The sequence below is a fragment of the Vanessa cardui genome, chromosome 2 (assembly GCF_905220365.1).
Source record: "Vanessa cardui chromosome 2, ilVanCard2.1, whole genome shotgun sequence".
NCBI classification, from domain to species: Eukaryota; Metazoa; Arthropoda; class Insecta; order Lepidoptera; family Nymphalidae; genus Vanessa; species Vanessa cardui.
Genome location: NC_061124.1, coordinates 11423926 through 11442555, shown reverse-complemented (window position 1 = coordinate 11442555; position 18630 = coordinate 11423926). Strand labels below are relative to the sequence as shown.

The window sequence follows — 18630 nt, the reverse complement described above, 5'->3', positions numbered from 1 at the left end:
CTGATACGAAACATGTACTACATTAGGACCCTGTGGACCGTCGAACCGACGCAATGTCTGTATGGACTAAAATCGTTGTAACAGTTTTATACAATGGTTGCTCTGGCAGGTCATTTCAAGCGGACACAGCGTCCTGCTTAAAATGAACTGCAATAAGTTTCTATGATATAAGCGTAAGTATGAGGTTATCTTATCTTACATTTAATAAATAGACCGACATTGTAACCGCGTTCTTAGCCAATTCTCTACTGTATTGCGGATACGGGAATTGAATCATACACACAAATGTTTCAATTCTCGTCGTCCGTCGAGCTCTTATGCACTTGTAACGATAGACGCCTTATTTATCAAACAATAACCGAAGGTGAGGTTATCGAATCGTATCAATTAACGATTGTGCTCGGTGACAGTAATAGGTGACGGTAGTAAATTAAATGATGAATGTCGAAGTGTTGGTCCAAAGAGCTAGCGGTTAATCTGAATAAGATGTTCACATAGTATTAACTAGGCCTTATCGTACAGGGTCATACATACAACGTATATTTTCCTGTACAAATAACTTCGTCAGATTGACCCTTAACTCGGCACTGATATGATTCATTCACGAATACCTTTCCTAAAAACTAACGTCACAATCACTGTTTTATATAATGATTAGTAACATAGAAAAAGAAGACAGTAATTTTCTAATTGTCGATTGGTGTATACAATTTTATTTTATGATCATTGCATAATTTGCCGAATGTTCATTTGTAATTAGTTTCAATTTTGGTAATAAGTTTAAGTTAATTATTACATTTACTTTGCAATCTTTTGATCGAGTTCTTCATTGAATTTATTTACAAATAACATTATCAGCTGTACGCTACAAGTGCAAAAAAACGATTACGCAGTACCTACAATTATTTTTATTGATGAAATAACCATTATACGGTGTGGTTATGCAATTTACATCTTCGACATTTGTGTGGTGCAAAAATAAAAAATAAATACAAGGGCAAATAATTTTACAATCTTAAGGCAAAGAATTATAAATAACAATGGATTGATAATGTGGTGATTTTTTTTATTTTAAATAAGAATTAATCAATGATAAACCATGAAAGAAGTGTAGAAACCTTAAACTAAATTACGAGAAAAATTTTGATTAATTTGTACTTCCTTTTCTCGTTTGTTTTGGCCCCAGAATTTGTGTCATAAACAATTTCATAAAAAAAAAAACTTCAAAACAGAAAATTCAAAAACTCTACTAGCGTTGTTCGCTCTCAAGATGTTATATTTTCGTTGACTACGAGGTAACTTTAAGTGATAGATTTTGTAACATTTTTCAACATTTATAAACTTAAAGAATAGGTAGCACCGTCGACAGAAACGCTACTTTTAAGGTACATTATCTCAAAGGTTATGTTTCTATCGACTCGCTAAAATAACTAAACATTCAAAAAAACCTATCAAACCAAGAAAATAAAACTTAATCATTAACAATAATTGAAAAAGCGCCTAAAATTCATTTTTATATTTCATTTATTTAATTAAGATTTCAATTACCATATCTTCTATTGTGTATCTCTATCAGAGATGATTTTAAAATTAATTTTAAATCAAAGGAACGAATCAGTACCGACTCGGCTAATTCTAAAAAAATCAATACAATACATGTACGGTTTCATTCGTACAAAGATCGTAACATTAGAATAATTTTTCTCACGATATATTTAATGCAGTCTTCTCTATTACGGAACCCATACGGAACATATAAATAAGGGATTTTGTTAATTAAATTAATATTTGTCGCTATTACAACCGAACAGGTTCCATCTCACATCGCACCGCGCCTGAACCACACTCAAAACGCCTACGTGCTTTTAAATTATATTATCTAACGTTAATTTTATTTTGATATGCACTTATGTATAGATTTTTACAATGGAATTTGTGCTGTACACTATTTCTCAGAGGGGATGGTGACGAGCGATGCGCGATTCGTACCTCCACGTTAAGGGCGCTAGTTAGCTTTGCACTGCGGACACCCACACTCCAAACAATACTGCAACGGGACACAAGTCAGCCTCACTCCGACCATCCCACTCGTGTATATTTACAATGAAAACTAAAAGAAATGAAGCTTAAATAAGGTGAGGAAACATCATAGTTATCAACTAAATATTTGGCAAACGACGGTTTTAAGGAAACGGACACATTTAGCGGCGATGGGACACAGCTTCGATAAATTCAATTTGTTGCAGCTATAATATATCAAATTTTATTCGATTTGAGTGTATCCCACCAAAAATAAAATCGCAACAGATTTATCTTCGCAAACCGTATCCTCCCGCTAGTGATAAACAGTAATTAGAACTAGCTTTACAAGTAAATCGAAGGCCGCTAAGATATCACCATTCATTATATCGTAATATGTACAGAGCGGGCGGCACCACCCAACCTCCCTTTGATTACCGGCCTGTCATGTAATGTAAGAGGTATGTTTGACAAAATAAATTTCAATCATTCGATGCTATGCTACTCCACTGCGATTTTACATACATACGTAAAAATATTACATGTGAATATATAAACATTATAAAATGCTCGTTTCTAATTGTAGTTTCAATGCAAATTCTGGCGTAGAATACCATAGCATCCTAGATCATTTTTATGTTGCTTAGCATATTCATTTTATAGTCACTAAATCACACAATTTTTTATATCAATTCGATTAAAAAAAAACATGTAACAAATACTTAGAAATTTCATGTCACTTTAATTACTTCGAATTTTCATGACATTTCTATTGCAGATTCGATGTTATATATTGCATGTACACCACCATTTACTCATGGCCGATAAAAAAAATCATTCCTTTAAAATGTACAATTTAAGCGTACTCTTCTCGCGACTCGTTTGTGCATAGTTTATTATCGGTTCAATAACGTAACTCCAGCTCGGCTGCATGTTACTGCATGTTAACTGTACCCCGGGCACGGTCTCACGTCACACACTCGCGTCACTAGAACTCGAAGTCGAAAAGTTCCGACAAGCCCTCGTCGTGGTCGAGGCAGAATCCGTAGTCGTTCGCCGACATGGGCGGCTCCAGCGCCAGGAACGGCTCCAGCTCCAGCGGCTCTGGAATGCAGTTGTTCACTATTAGTTGTATGCACTTGCATGTTATTGACAGAAAAGAAAATCAATTTCATTTTTTTTAAGCTATTATAAGGTCGGACATTGCAAAAACAGTTTAAATAATTTTGGTACTACCTATATAAACGTACGTATTTGTATATGCATATCTCTTTATAATAACAATGTACAAGTTAGTTTCACCAGTAATTTAATAAATCTACTAAATATTATCGTTTCGAACCAGTCCAGATCTGATAACAAAACAATTATGTTCCGACTAGACTAAAAGCCTATTTTATTAGCCGCTACTGAAAAAGAAAACCATTCCAGAATTAATATTTTTTATCAAATATTTTTGTCCCTTTAAGAAAAAATTTATCAATAAATAGTATGACAGTACCGATATTCTCTATAAAGTGTACTGTACTACAGTCCTCTAGACAAGGCTCCAAGCTAAAACCAAGCTCTGAGGAACATCACAAATGACACTGTCAAGTGACACCTTTACATCTATGTTCTATTTGCAAATAATGACCTGCAGCGAATATATGTACAACAATAAATAGGACACGATTTTACGTTAAACCTTAATATTACCCATTCACCAGACGCTCGAAACATATTATTACAAACACATAAAACAATACCCAATGCTAAACATCATCAACATACTTTAATTAAAACCCTAACACATGAAATGGTTTATTATAATATATTAGCTATGAATGATTTAAGTAATAATTAACTAATTTAGCTTAAGCTTTGTTTCCTTGAACCCACAACCGTCTGGTTCTTTATTTACTTATTTTTGTGTATATACTATATTTTATTTGTATAATTTGAAAATACTTCATTAATATAATAATTCTAAAGCTATCTGTATAATATGGAAGGAGCTATAAAGGTAAACAACCCTTGATTCTCGCATTCTATGTAATTTGCTCTACAATACTATGCAATTCAAATTCCTTTGAATTATATCCACTGTAATTTTACTTTTAAAGATCTCGATTACCAACGATATCGCGTCTATGCAATTTCAAAGTTGTTTGTCTTTACTTCTCTTTCGGGTAAAATATGCTATCTATTTGTTTCAATCATTCTTATGACATAATTAAAAGAAGCCACAAATTGATGATATTTTTATGGTATTGTTATGAAATAAGTCACAACCCTCGATTTTTTGTTACAGATTATTCTATATGTGTACTTGATTTGTATTTGTAAACCGTAAATCAATTAATTTAATAGACAACTATGACTAGTAAAATTGTGAACATATAAATTATTTGTTCTCATCAAATGGTTAAAACAGTAAAACAAGTCTGAAGGAACTTTACATAGGATACATATGAATATTCAGCTCAGAAATGTACCAATCCACAACAACACTACTAACAGTTACAACTTTTTGTAATATAGAAGTAATATTATGATTTATTTTTAATTTTATTTACTTTAAAATTGTACACCTAAAGTTATACAAGGTACGGTGTTTTTCACTGTAACGCCCATACCTTGTTTAAATAACTTTAGTATTTCTGTGGATTGGAATGTTTCTGCAAAACACATTTCAAATGAAACATCATAAAAAGAAAGTTACCGCACACATAATACAAAGCGTTAATACACAAAGCGTGAAGCGCCACGGTTAGAAAAACAAGGGCGGTGTTACGATGCGTGTATTAGTAGATGGTGGTTAGTGGCGGAGCCCTGAGCTGAATCCCATGGTGCTACACGACGGCACTGGAGCCCCGCGGGAAGCAACTCGGGGCCGCCGCCCTCCGACGATCCCGGCCCCGACCCTTAACGATCTTCTACGTTTACTATCGGAAAGTCTTTCCGATAGTAAACGAGAGTACCCTACTCTATTGCACTAAGATATTTCATTTAATTTATTTATAAAATTATGAACAAATATAAAGAATACCCCATCGTCATATTTGGTTAAATTAAATTAATCTATATACCATTAATTCTAGTGTGTTCTCTTTACTTAATGGATCCCCATTAACAAGAATATTATATACTTGTTAAAAAATAATAATAATCGCTCTCTGGGTACAGTCGTACTAGCCTAGCGTTAAGTGTTCTTAAAATATGAACAGTGCTTTTAAACATCTTTATAACGTATAAAAAAAAGTATGATTCGTGCTATATATTCAAAAATATAATATGTTTATTTACAGAAAATGGCAAAGCGTTAGAGGAAAATTTCCAGTTAATTTTAATTACCGTTAAATACATATTAACAGAATATATTCCGTGATCATTGATAATTTTATGCATTTCTGTAATCGATTTAAAATCCACATTCAAGTTAATTAACGAGACATTTACAACAAAAGTAGATAACGGCACAAGTTTCACAAACAGTTATGATAATGAGTTAAACCCGCTTACAACATGAAACTTAATAAACAAGTTAGTAAAAGCATAATGAGTGTGAATGACAATTAGAATCGAAAAGCATGCAACATAAAATATTAATGTTAATATGAGTTGTCCCCACATCCGCGATGATGGCGCGCTAGCTCCGCAGATGTGCCGCGCCGTGTAGCTAGAACTCTGACTGTGATGTGACGCACACACATATCACAGTGCCGAGTGCTAGCCACAAGACGCGAGCCTCGGCCCGCGCGCCTCATGTACCCGCTGCGTTATTTGGCGCTACACTCGTCCTCTGCTTTCTTTTATGCGTAAAGCGATTTTACACCTTATTCATATTTTAAATAGTGAACCAATAATAATTGTGACATTTTTGTATTAATTTCACAACATATGTACATTTTTTATCTATACCAGAAGTCACCCGAATGCATTAATTTATACAGAAAAATAAAATGGTGAAAAAGTAAATTTGCCGCAAGCCATCTACTCCACTTTCCGAGTATCGTAAAGTGCATATTAGATGTAACAGGAGGTACAGCAGAAGGAACGAAAAGATGCGAGTACCTGACTCCTGGTCCTCGGTCTGCAGCTGGAAGCGGCCGCCGCCCATGATGGGCGCGAAGTCGTCGCTGTCCGCGATGAGCGCGTTGCGCAGCCGCCCGCGCGCGCCGCCTGCGGGCACACGCACACACGCTACAGGCACCGCTACACCGCGGTCACAAGTGCCCCTGGACGCATTTGTGCCGCGGCATCAACTCAGTAGAGAAACCCATGTATCGAGTCATATTAGTGTTGCGACGTAAGCGCAGAATAGAGAGTGAAAACACTAATAGATCAGAAGAGTCATGACTGAGATCATGCGCAGCGCAAATGGTTCCATTTCTGCACTCTCGTTTGCCTCAGAGAAAACACAGAAATAACTTTTGTCTACATAACCGAAGTCGGATTCGAACCGGAGAATATATAATGACCTGACTCCACTTTTTTTTTTATTCGGATTGCCTTTTAATTTTTATCTCGTAATAGATATAACAATACTCACTGCTGTCGGGCGTGGAGAGCAGCGGCGAGGCGGCGGGGGCGGGGGCGGGGGCGGGGGAGGGCGCGGGCGCGGGCGGCGGGGCGGCGCGCGGCGCGGGCGCGGCCAGCGGCAGCGTGGGGTCCGTGACGCACGGCGAGCGCACCACGAGGCTGCGCGACCACGACGACGACGACGACGCCGGCTCGCGCTTGATGGGCGTCCTACAATTGCACGTGTACAGCCAATGTTAAGTCTGCCATTTTCATTGATCATACTCAACAACAACAACAACAGCCTGTAAATTCCCACTGCTGGGCTAAAGGCCTACTCTCCCTTTAAGGTGAAGGTTTGGAACATATTCCACCACGCTGTTCCAATGCGGGTTGGTGGAATACACATGTGGCAGAATTTCTATGAAATTTGTCACATGCAGGTTTCCTCACGATGTTTTCCTTCACCGCTGAGCACGAGATGAATTATAAAGAATTAAGCACATGAATCAGCGGTGCTTGCCTGGGTTTGAACCCGCAATCATCGGTTAAGATGCACGCGTTCTAACCACTGGGCCATCTCAGCTCTCGATCATACTCGTCACACCTCATTATTTGAACGTGGAAGATAGCAACTTGTTGCATTAATAATGTTACCAGATTTTATTTTGTCATTTGTCACTTGCTTTCCATTAAATTAATTCGTTGAGACATAGTAAAAAAAAGCAATAGTGTTATAAATTATGCAGATGTTATCCTATGTAGCTGTAATGACATTGCCTTCCTCATCACTCAACCAGAATATAGCAGTAGAATGTATTCGTTGTCAATAAAAACGCCGGTAAATTTGTGGAAGACGGACAAGACCTAGACGCCAAACTAGAGTTCCTACCACTAATTATATTAATGTGCATTTGCTTGCTTTGATTGCATTGTAGTGTCTAGATTAAACAATATTATTACTAAACTAATTATTTATGATGTACAAACTCACGTAAAGGCAGCCGTGATAGAACTGGAGGGCATGGACTGCAATTGTGCTATGAGCGGAGCCAACAGAGCCTTGTTGTCTTCCAGTAAGGGATCCGAAGGTAATAACCCTGATGCTACAAAAAGAATAAATCATTAAAATCTCTGTCAGGATCAGATATTAAATGCTACTACTAATACAATAAAATGTATATAATAAATCTGTTTATATACTTATAGACAATTATAATAATTACACATAAAGACAGCAATAATTATTTAAATTTTAGAGATAAATAACACTTTCTAGAACTTATAAAAATACTAAAACTTTCATTTTGATTATTCAATAACATTTTCAATAACTATTTCAAATTCCAGAACAGTAAAAAATGTTTGTATTATTTTTTATAGAATTTTTCTTATATTCACATATTAACTTATTTGAGATAATTATGTGGTCGATTTATCACTTACAGGGTGGAGGTGTTGGTGGTCTTTCTTTAGGGCAGAGGTAGACTTCTATTTCTCCAGACATTGATTTCAAATGAATCATATACCCTTTTTCATCTGGATGTGGTACCTATAAATATAAATGTGTAAAAATCAATACAATTAAAATACAATATTGTGTACAATTAATAAGTTTCACACCAGCAGTATTTATGATTAGCACAATTTACTTAAAGTTATTATTTTATAAATTAAATCTTTACATTTTGCTTTGGTTTACTGCAAATACTGATAAAATGTTTAACCTACTGTACAACCTGTGAGAAGCATTTTCAAAGTCATAATTCTTAATGCCAAAATCACTCACATATAACCTAACCTAACTGACCTCCTAAAGACGTGCGACGTCCCTCTATGGGGATGCGTAAAGAGATTTTGCGGGGAATAAAATTCATATGAGGTAATAATCCTAACGACAAATGACTGGTTTATTTCAGTCATAAATTAATTAACTCAGAGGAAGTTAACTTGTTTGTACTACTGGAGTATTATCAAAAACAAAAATAATATATTCTGTTTACCAAAGCAAAATCTGTATTTCTTATATTATGTGATAAGATGGAGGGATAAACGTTTCTGGCACAACTCACACTGAGCCTCGTATCCGGGGGCGCCTTGATGGGGATGACGGTTTGGTTCCGGAAGTCCTTGATGGAGCGCAGGTCCGCGTAGGTGATGTAGGCGCGCGCGCCGTGCTCGGCCGACAGCCGCGACAGCGCCTGCTCGGCCGCGCTCACGGCGCGCGACACCCGCGCCTCGCGCCCGCCCAGCGCGCGCACCTCGCGCCGCAGCCGCCGCACGCGCGCCTCCTCGCCCGACCCGCCCGCGCCGCCCACGCCTGCGCACGCGCAACACACATGTCTTTTTTTTCTTTTTTTTTTTTAAATAAATATGAGACAACATCACATACATTACTCTGATCCCAATGTAAGTAGCTGAAGCACTTGTGTTATGGAAATCAGAAGTAACGACGGTACCACAAACACCCAGACCCAAGACAACATAGAAAACTAATGGTAATCTACATCGACTCGGCCGGGAATCGAACCCGGGACCTCCGAGTGGCGCACCCATGAAAACCGGTGTACACACCACTCGACTACGGAGGTCGTCTTATATTCTACGTTTTCCTTTTTAAAAGGACCAGCACCTAATCATAAAGATTTCAATTCTAAGATTTTATGAATATGAGTTGTTTCTGTTATTTTAAAGTGCATTGGGAATAAAAACCTTTCGAATATATATTTAAGGTTTTGATCAAGAAATATGACATTCCGCTCTCGAGTATGGTAGATACTTCTAGAGAGAGTTCAGAGCGAGGTCTGCCGCTAGATGATTGATTCAAAAACACTTTTAAGATAATTTAGTCTAGAGCATTTTATTAGATAAAATAAGGTCCAATAATATATTTCGATTTATGTATATTACATCCAGAGTATTATCATGAAAGCCCAATCGTGCTAATTTGCGATGGTGATGCGATTACACGATAGCATCGAACTGTGTTGCATAGATCTCTGTGAATATTCGTTTACTTGCTAATATACCGGGGTGGTGATAAGGATACCGAAGCATTAATTTAATAATTCATAACCGCTGTCTTAATACGTGTGAAAAGGTCATTGTCGTGGCATATGTTAACGAAACAATTTAACACGTTAGACGGAAACGCCTTTACAATCAACTACTTTTAAGGAATATACCCATTTTCCATAGCCTAATAACTGAAACATATGCAGAAAGCAACAGTTGTAAATGTCCCAGTGTTAAATCATGCTTCATTTTCTTGAAGGTCTAGAATACGATAGTGATAAAAGCAAACTAGCAAAGATACTAAAATGTTTGATATATGTTCAAACAGGCCGGTCTAGTTATAACAACCCATTTCAGGAAACTAATCCTTTATATGCTATTGCAGATATATATAATTTATATTGCACTAAATACTAATTATTTAACTTCTAGATTATTTACGATTATACAATGTCGATGTCGATGTAAATTTTCATATAAAAACGTATATTTGAGTTTCTATGATTAGTTCCTATTAAAACGTATTTACATAAAAGTATTTTCAAAGGCATGGTTGTATCTTGTAACCGTCTTAATTAAGTACATAATAGTAAAGATCGTTATTCGATTTTGCAAATATAAACGACGAAATACATAGAGAATCACAAAGTTACGAGAGAAACGTTCGTTGACAAAACAAAGCGCGTAAAACTTATTTATTTCTTAAATTATCTCGCAGTAAATCTTAACTTTGATGAATTTTTGAACTGACCTTATAATAAAAAAAGTAATCACGAGAAAGTTAAATAAGTCAAAGTCGTCAAATATTACGTGCGAAAGCGAGACAAGTCACTTGAGATTAAATATCGATAAGTTAAAATTGTGTTGCGATAGAACTGATGAGAGAATACTAAGATATTTATAGAAAAAAAACCAGAGTAGTGCATTTCGTAGCAGAAGCAAATATAGAACACTTCACTTAATTATATGTGGCTCATACTCTGTCACGAATAAAACAATAAAAAATGTAGGCTCAGTGTATGATAGAATATATGTTATATATTATAGAATAAATATAATAAAACTATCTTGAGATACCGTTACCAAGTCAAAAAAACGTAAGCCGTGCTAAACCATTTTAAACGACCGATGCGGAATAGTCTTATGCATAGATTTTAGTAAAGCTAAATAAAATTGCATCAACAGTGAATCTTTGCCAAATATTTATGTTATAAAAAGACTACTCACCACACTTCCATTGTATATTATTTTTCGATCTTTTCTCTAATATTCCTATACCCTCTAATACGTTTGTGATGTCGTATATTCGTCGTTTCTGAACCGAGAGGTGCTCGGCAGCTATGTTAAGATCGAGAACACCGTTGGGAGATGACTTGAGGAGTGCTACGAATTTCTTTGTTAATAGACCTAATGATGTGTCAAACCTGAAACAAAATAAAATCGAAATAAGGACGCAAATTATTCAACCTAAATCACGACACAATTTTAATTCGTATACAAGGGACCAAAATTAACTTGGTATCAAACCCTTGGCAAAAATATTTTTTCAAAGCTGTTCCAAGTCCGACAATCGCAACATTGAACCCACGGAGGTTACATACATTTATCGGTACTCATTCTTAACACAGACGAGTATAAGAACTAAGCGACATTCAACGGTTACAGATTAAAAAAAATTTACCTGTATCGAAAGTTTTGTACCTGGAACGTTCGGTGTATTTTTTCATAGAACTGGACGGGCGACTATAGGGAGTAAGGACTTTGACGCGTTTCTGCTTCGGCGTCTTGAAGTCAGCTTTCATGGGCACCACGTGACCCTGGCTGCCTGAGCTGCTCTCGCTCAGGTTCAGTCTTCTTTTCACCGCCTATTTTTATACTTTTTGATAAATATTATGAGCATTGTCTTATTCTGTTAACGTTCGAAGTTAATATGACATCAATAACGGCTTAAAGACTTTCGAATACATTCTCAATTCAAAACAAAACTCAATCATTATACTAAAGACGAACTTTTAAAGATTGTTCAAATATATTTAATTGACATTAGCAACAGTGATTTTTCCCCTTTAAAAGGCAAGTTAATAATTTTAAAATTTCGAATATTTTAAAATTACGACATCAATGTTTCCGCTTACAAATTGACATTATTATATTATAAATGAACATAATTCAACGTTGAAGAAAAGTGGAGTATAGTCGACTATTCGCAACGAATCTCATAGATAATGGCCACTCGTACGAACAGCCGTGTAAAAAAATATTTCTAATGTTAAGATTAAAAACGTGCACAAGTTCACTCGTCTGTTCCGATGATGGTGCTTCAGATATGCCACAATGTTTATACCGTGTTTATTTTACGGCATGTGGTGCGATATTTAACCATCGAGTTTATTTATCGAATAAAATCTATTGGCAAGTTATAAAAAAAAACCAGTGAACTATGAGACGCGTCTCAACGCTTAATTCGTAATGTCACTAAACTTAGCCGAGAGCGTTGTAATAGGAATTGTTCTATCTATTAAAGCCACAAAGAAACGTGATAAATCTCACGACTCACTCTTAAAACCAAGTACGTCATCTTTAATTCAAACTATCCTTCGTTGTCTGAATGGAACTATCTTCGCACTTGTCAGTGAAAAACACACTTCACTACGGTTAAAAACGTAAAATCATTGTTACACACAAACAACACTAAAATTAAAAATGTTTCAAGTATAAATCGAAATTATTTTCACTAATACGATGGCTTAACCACATAATGCAAAACAATCTCATAATGCAGACAGATACACGAACGAAGCATTTTCAATAAGCTGATGCAACTAATTCAAAGTGAAGCAGTGTGGGGCCAAAGCCCCCTTTAAGGAAGTGTGTGGGGAGGGTACCCGTACCTACACAATACACGACATAAATTAGAAACGACACAAAAGGCACCGGGCTCTCGGAAGGGACTCTAGCAAAAGAATGCCAATTTCTTATCTCAAAACTGTTGTTATTATTAACAACGAGCAGGCATAGCTATTGTTAATTTACCCAAGTTGCGGGTCTCGCGCTCTTTTAATTGTTCGGCGTCAACTAAATCAGAGCAGATGTGCCTCTAAGCTTGACATCTTAGATACAGTATCATTCGACACCCTTGCATTCAAAGTTTCGCCCGAATTATTCACATAATCAATTTAACCCCTCCATTATTCTAATAGATATAATTCATGAATATAAAACCCTAAAGGATCGACTAAACAGGCTTAAAAGAGAACTAAAAACGTTTTCTTTCAAAGTTGGCAAAAAATAAACAAGCGCAATGTTAATTTAATCGAGCTTTGAATGAATATCGAGGAGCATATAAATGAAGCGAATCCATCAAAACAGCCGAAGGGCGTTGTGTCGTTAGACCACGATAAGGACAATGACGGTTGCGTTGCGCAATATAGGAGCGCAGGAAGTACCTGGCCACGTGACCCCATGGTGTAGCGACCACATGGCGTATGTGCGATGTACGCGGACGGCGGGCGATCGGCCACTCGCGACAAAGTTACTGGTACCATATGTGCGCCTAACACTTGTTACCAGCTATTTTAGGCTTAGTTACATAAATACAAAAAGACAAGTTTAAGGTTAGGTCCCCAGCTGATTTTCTACGGAATGTGTTCTTTTCTAACTACGTACAAAGACAATCGGGCACATTGCCACGTATTGTCTGACGAAAGGGAACCTCTGCAGCAACAACTAAGCCGGTAATTATTCGACACATTGCCAAAAGTATCACACGAAATGGGAAGCTAATTACGACCGGACACTAATGAATAATTCAAGCGGGAAGGAGTCGACACCGCCCAGTAGAATAGATTTATAAAAAAATTAGGATTACTGCAGGAAACATTAATTTCTTAGACGTGGCACGGTACTACACAGAATCTTGAGCAAATATTAACCATGTCATTACTTGTCAAATAATTTAATAGCTAAGTTCTCATAAGCGTTTCAGAAGCATCATTTATTACAAATCAGATAAACTTTAGGCACCTACTAAATTTCGTCACTATAGCCAAGGTCTCGCCTCTCGAAGGTTTTATAACCAAAAGTCGTATAAAGTGGCTTTATTACTTCATCAACGTTACATCTTTGTACAAAACTCATCTATTTATTAATAACCTGCATATGACTGACTTAATGTATAAAACACATGTCTACAAACAAATTTAACATCATATATTATATGAACTGAAATGGCAGCTGATATATACTACCAATTATATAATTGAAATAAAAATTAAGTTATTATTATTAAATAATATATGTTGATTTAATTGTCCTTAATAATATTATGGTTATAGTTATATTCGGAAAGTCAAAGATAAGATATACCAGATAGGCCAAAAACAATTAACATATCACTAAAGAAAACATGTTCTATTTACTGATGATGATACCATATATCAAACTTCATTAATAACTAGAAGTTTAACTGATATAAATTCAAGAATACCGAAAAAAGATTACAGGACCTTTGATAAATATACAAGATTTCATGGATTCTCTATGAAATCCAAGTTGTCATTAACGGTATAATTTATTACACTACCATTACCAATTAACTGAATTAATTGTTGTACTTTCGAAACACCATATAAGTATAACACTTAATTTTTAAGCCCCATGATCTGACAACAGTATTTTATGATAAAAATTGTTATCAACTATTTGAAAAAGAAATTTACAAATACTGATATTCTAATTTTAATATTAATCAGCAAATTTTTAAAATGTTTGTATTTCAGCCCTATTGAATAAAAATAAATTCTATGATTGATTCTCTTTCATTTCAACATTAATATAATTTAAGATGACATGAACAAACTTTAGACTTATAAAGTTCAATGGCCCTATATATAAAAGGTCTTTGACCCCACCTGGGTCTATCCCCAAAAACATACAAGTTTTTAATGTACTATATAAATTTTAATCTGTACATCTTACTATTAGAATAGCAGATACAATTTTATAATAAGCCTTGTAATCATTCATTTCGTAATAATATTTTAATATTTCAATGATATTTAAAGTGAAGAAACTTAATACTAGCTATATATACTTCTAGCTTAGAGAGTATTAAAAAATGTATGAAGATCACATTTTCAAAGATTTCGATTCAGTGATGCCATGTGCTATCCGTTACACATCATTGAACAAGTATATGTATCATTAAAACATGATCTTTCTTGACTGTTGTATAAAACATGAATTGGCTATTTTCTTTTGAAAGAGAATGAATAACCTCAATAATAATGTTTTATATATTTAGTAAAATCTGTGATTGTTACTGTAATTAAAAGAAACTCAAAATAGCTTTAATGAAGTTTTAGAAAGTACAATTGCAACTAATGTTATGTTACGATTTAAACAACTTGAAATAAAAGATTATCCTGCCCTCAGAATGTAATTCTATTTTGGAGTCATAGCTATAAAGATTTTGTTATAAACAATTACAAAAATACCAATGATATAGTATATAAACATTGATTACTAGATGTTGTTATATGAATTTCAAAATTTTATTTTGGAACTGAATCATGAACTCGTTGAATAGTTATTCCAAAGATTGAAAATCAACTGTGATTTTATACAAGTTGATCAGCTGATATGTTGAACATATGGCTTTAGAATAAAGCTTATAACAATACACTTGATTTTCCTGCCCTTGATACATACACAAGTCTTAATACATATAACAGACAATTCTAAACCTCTAAGTATCTATATAACTTACTTCTGAAGTCTTCGGCGGTGCGGTGGGCGCCTCCCGCCGAATCTGGTGTTGAGGCGTGGCACCGTAGCCATGGTCGAGCAGGTGGTAGCTGATGGGCTGGCTGGGGCTGTCATCTAAGAGTGTTGTGTGCGACGGAGATGCTCCGACGCGTACTACCACCTCAGCTTCGCCCTCCGCCGGCCCTCGCTTCACCCCCCTCGGCATCGCTGTTAGTTAAAATTCTTCTCATATAAATCAATAGGCATATTATTAATTTTTGTTGCGAGAGTTCGTAATCATTACAATTTAATTAGTGAAGAGGTTAGGGGCGCCGCGCGCGCGGAAATCACAAGTAAGAAGCCTCCGAAGCGGAGTGGGTCGATAGGAATTGTAATACGTTTTATGTAATTCTAAAGGCCTCCCGATATTGCATGCATGTCCAAATTGCTTACGTCACTTTTTAAACGACATTTTCTCAAAAATATCGTAGGCCTAGCGGTAATTCCTGGTCATAACCGCTTTACAAACTATGTTGTTAACATACATATGATTTCACTATAATTACCAATATGAAAATGTTATACTTACGAAAGGTGTAAGCGAACGATATCCAAATACAGAACCATAAAACGACATTTAATGTTTTCGACGCAAACGCTACATTATCGAGTACTCAAAATAAAATGTCCGCCGCTTTGTTGGTCTCGAGTGAACTCGTGGACATCGAGACGCTCGATAACTTTCAATTAAACGACACAATCTACTAAACACATATTAAATTATACACTGGATACTTCACTCATAGTATAAAATAATAAAATAATCCTAGTCCACATTTTATATCTAGATAAAAATGCAGAGCAATGTAACGACGACAGGAAGCTTTTCAGAACATCTGGCTTGCAAGCAACGTAGCAGTGGCGCGAACTACGCGCGCAGGCGCGAAGCGACCGTACAAACCAAGCAACCCCTAGCGACGCCGTTCTCCAAATTCCTCCCCTCGTTTGAGAAGCCATAAAAAATATAACGAATTTTTGAATTTTCGTTCGACGACCGGTTTTATGCAGAGAAACGCGGCGCACTGCGTTAAGTCCAGGAGAAGCCAATAATAAAATATCAATGTTATTATGCGATTACTTAAAATGATTAGTTGTATAAGAAATCTTATACAATTTATTTTTACTGTGACTTAATACAAAAACTATTTTGAGTATTTGAATATTAATTAAGGGAAAGAAAACTAATTGTTAGTGTTATAAAAATATACAAAACATTGAAAGTAAGGAAGATTTATATGGATATAGAAGATTTTAATACAAAATTTCATTAATACGCTCTTATATTTACTTTCTGAAAATTTCTCAAAATAACACTAATATCTAAAGATAACAGTTTAAATTTAGCTGATGTTGAATATATATCAATTAAATATATAAGAATTTGTAAATTATCAATAAAACTTTTAATAAACACAATAAGCGCTCACTTATAAACAAAACTACTTTGATTTTTGTAAGATTAAATAAGTTAATTCAAGAATTGGGCACTTCTAGCGATCTGACAAATATCTGGAAATGATGAAGAAATTAAATTATCTTTTCAATTATATACGTACGTTTTTCTTATTTAAGTAATGTTTATAAAACTTAAGAAGCGACTATTTTTTCTTCGTTATCGAAGTTCCCGAGAATATACATTTCACTCAAGTTGTCCTCATACAATTGTTTTTATTTAGAAAATAACTACCAATAATCAAAATTAGATACAAGTGCCTAAGTTTTCTTGAGGGATCAAATTAGAAATGTAAATGTTCCACAAATATTCAATATTAGATTTAGGGGAAGCATAAAAATTAAAACTAATATAAATTCTTTGTATGTTAGTTCTAGTTATATGTATCGTTACAATAATCTCAATGCTTTTAAATGTTTTTATAATTCATATTGCGGAAGTCAAGTTTGTGAAACCGCGACCTCAGCGGAAGTGACTGTACTTTGTAGGAAATATTCGTTTTTATCATAGACAATTTACGAGTGTTTTGTCTATGTTACATCCATAAACACAACTAAATGTTATATGTGCATCGTTATTTTAAATAGATATCAAGTGATTAGTTTAATTAAATATGTAATTAAGAAGAAAATAATTTAAAATATATAAAAGACAAAAAAATAGCAAACTCTTAACTTGTTTTCAAAAATAATATATTTATTATCACAAATTAAAAATAAATAAAGTTTCAAACCAATAATTCTATAGCCACAACATTTTATTATTATTTCATAAATTAAAATATGTATATATTGATTAAAACTTTACTGTCAGCTGATAATACAAACGGCATAGTTACTCTATTTGAATGATTATTTCTAAGACGTACCTACCTATACTTGCAATATTAAGTTTGAAATTTATAAATACTTTTTGAAAGTAAAAATAAACTTACTTTGTTACAAAAACTTTACAAACTAGGAAATATGAACTACATTCTCTTATTTTATCACATATTTTTGTAATGTAAATATTACGTCACATGATATGTTGACTGTTAAGTAGTTACTATAACTTTAAAGTAATTATTTTTTTTTCATTATTACAAAACAAATGCTTAACAAATGAATCATAGTACAGTTTGTAATGATAAACATCAGTAATAACAAGTCGTTTAGAAGTCCTTAGTTGTAGGTATTTTATTCCGTTATTTTATCGTTCGTATGCAATTTACTTGGTGATAGTGCTTTTGTGCCTGAGTCGATATCACTTAAGTTTCATATGTATATAATAAAATGGTTTTAAATGCATCATATGTTATACAACTCCAACCTAGGAGTCTAAAATATGGGTACGGGGGAGGCGGTCATTGTTGCTGTGAATGCCTGAAGGTACAACAGTCTGGACTGTCGCACTTGCGAGCACTCTTTGCCCTGGAAGGTAAGATCTTTTCCCTGTGAGGAGAGCTCCACTAAGACACGAGCTAAGCGGGAATTATAGCTGATACATATTTTAAATAATATAATAGCATGGCTCCTTCTATCCTCTTCGATGGTCGCCGTAGCGGAGTAAAAAATTCTAAATAACATGGTTTTAAGGCCGCTTTTAAATATTTTTAATCAAATATAATTATATTTATTTAAACGAAATTTTAGTAAGCCTTGAGGCGTACATGATATGAAATTATGTACATGATTTTTTTTAAGTACCTATCGTAAGTCCTTTCTTTGGCATTCTTATCAACACAAACCAAAACATAACCAAAATCGGTGACTAAACGTAGGTGCATCTAAGATGGATATTCCAAAATTGACATGACATTCCTAAGAGTGCGAATTGTGTTTTTTATAGAAATT

General features: G+C 34.7%; 1 protein-coding gene across 1 annotated transcript; it reads right to left on the bottom strand.

Moving 5' to 3' along the window:
- Positions 1-89: 89 nt before the first annotated feature.
- On the bottom strand, positions 90-16339 carry LOC124535375 (transcription factor E2F2). The gene is made up of 10 exons (XM_047111584.1): positions 15872-16339; positions 15305-15510; positions 11239-11402; positions 10765-10961; positions 8595-8842; positions 7969-8074; positions 7517-7628; positions 6554-6753; positions 6076-6183; positions 90-3123 (listed from the first exon to the last, which is right to left on the bottom strand). Exons 2-10 carry the CDS (start codon positions 15506-15508, stop codon positions 3008-3010), a joined length of 1455 nt encoding a protein of 484 aa, XP_046967540.1. The 5' UTR covers positions 15509-15510; positions 15872-16339; the 3' UTR covers positions 90-3007.
- Between the last annotated feature and the right edge of the window lie 2291 nt (positions 16340-18630).

Bases quoted from the DNA above. Each gene is read 5' to 3' on its own strand.
- LOC124535375 (XM_047111584.1), bottom strand. From the start codon at position 15,508: ATGCCGAGGGGGGTGAAGCGAGGGCCGGCGGAGGGCGAAGCTGAGGTG. The intron at 11,403-15,304 runs GTAAGTTATATA...GTATAAAAATAG, and splicing joins CACCGCCGAAGACTTCAGAA to GCGGTGAAAAGAAGACTGAA. The intron at 6,754-7,516 runs GTGAGTTTGTAC...GTGCAATTGTAG, and splicing joins TCTATCACGGCTGCCTTTAC to GACGCCCATCAAGCGCGAGC.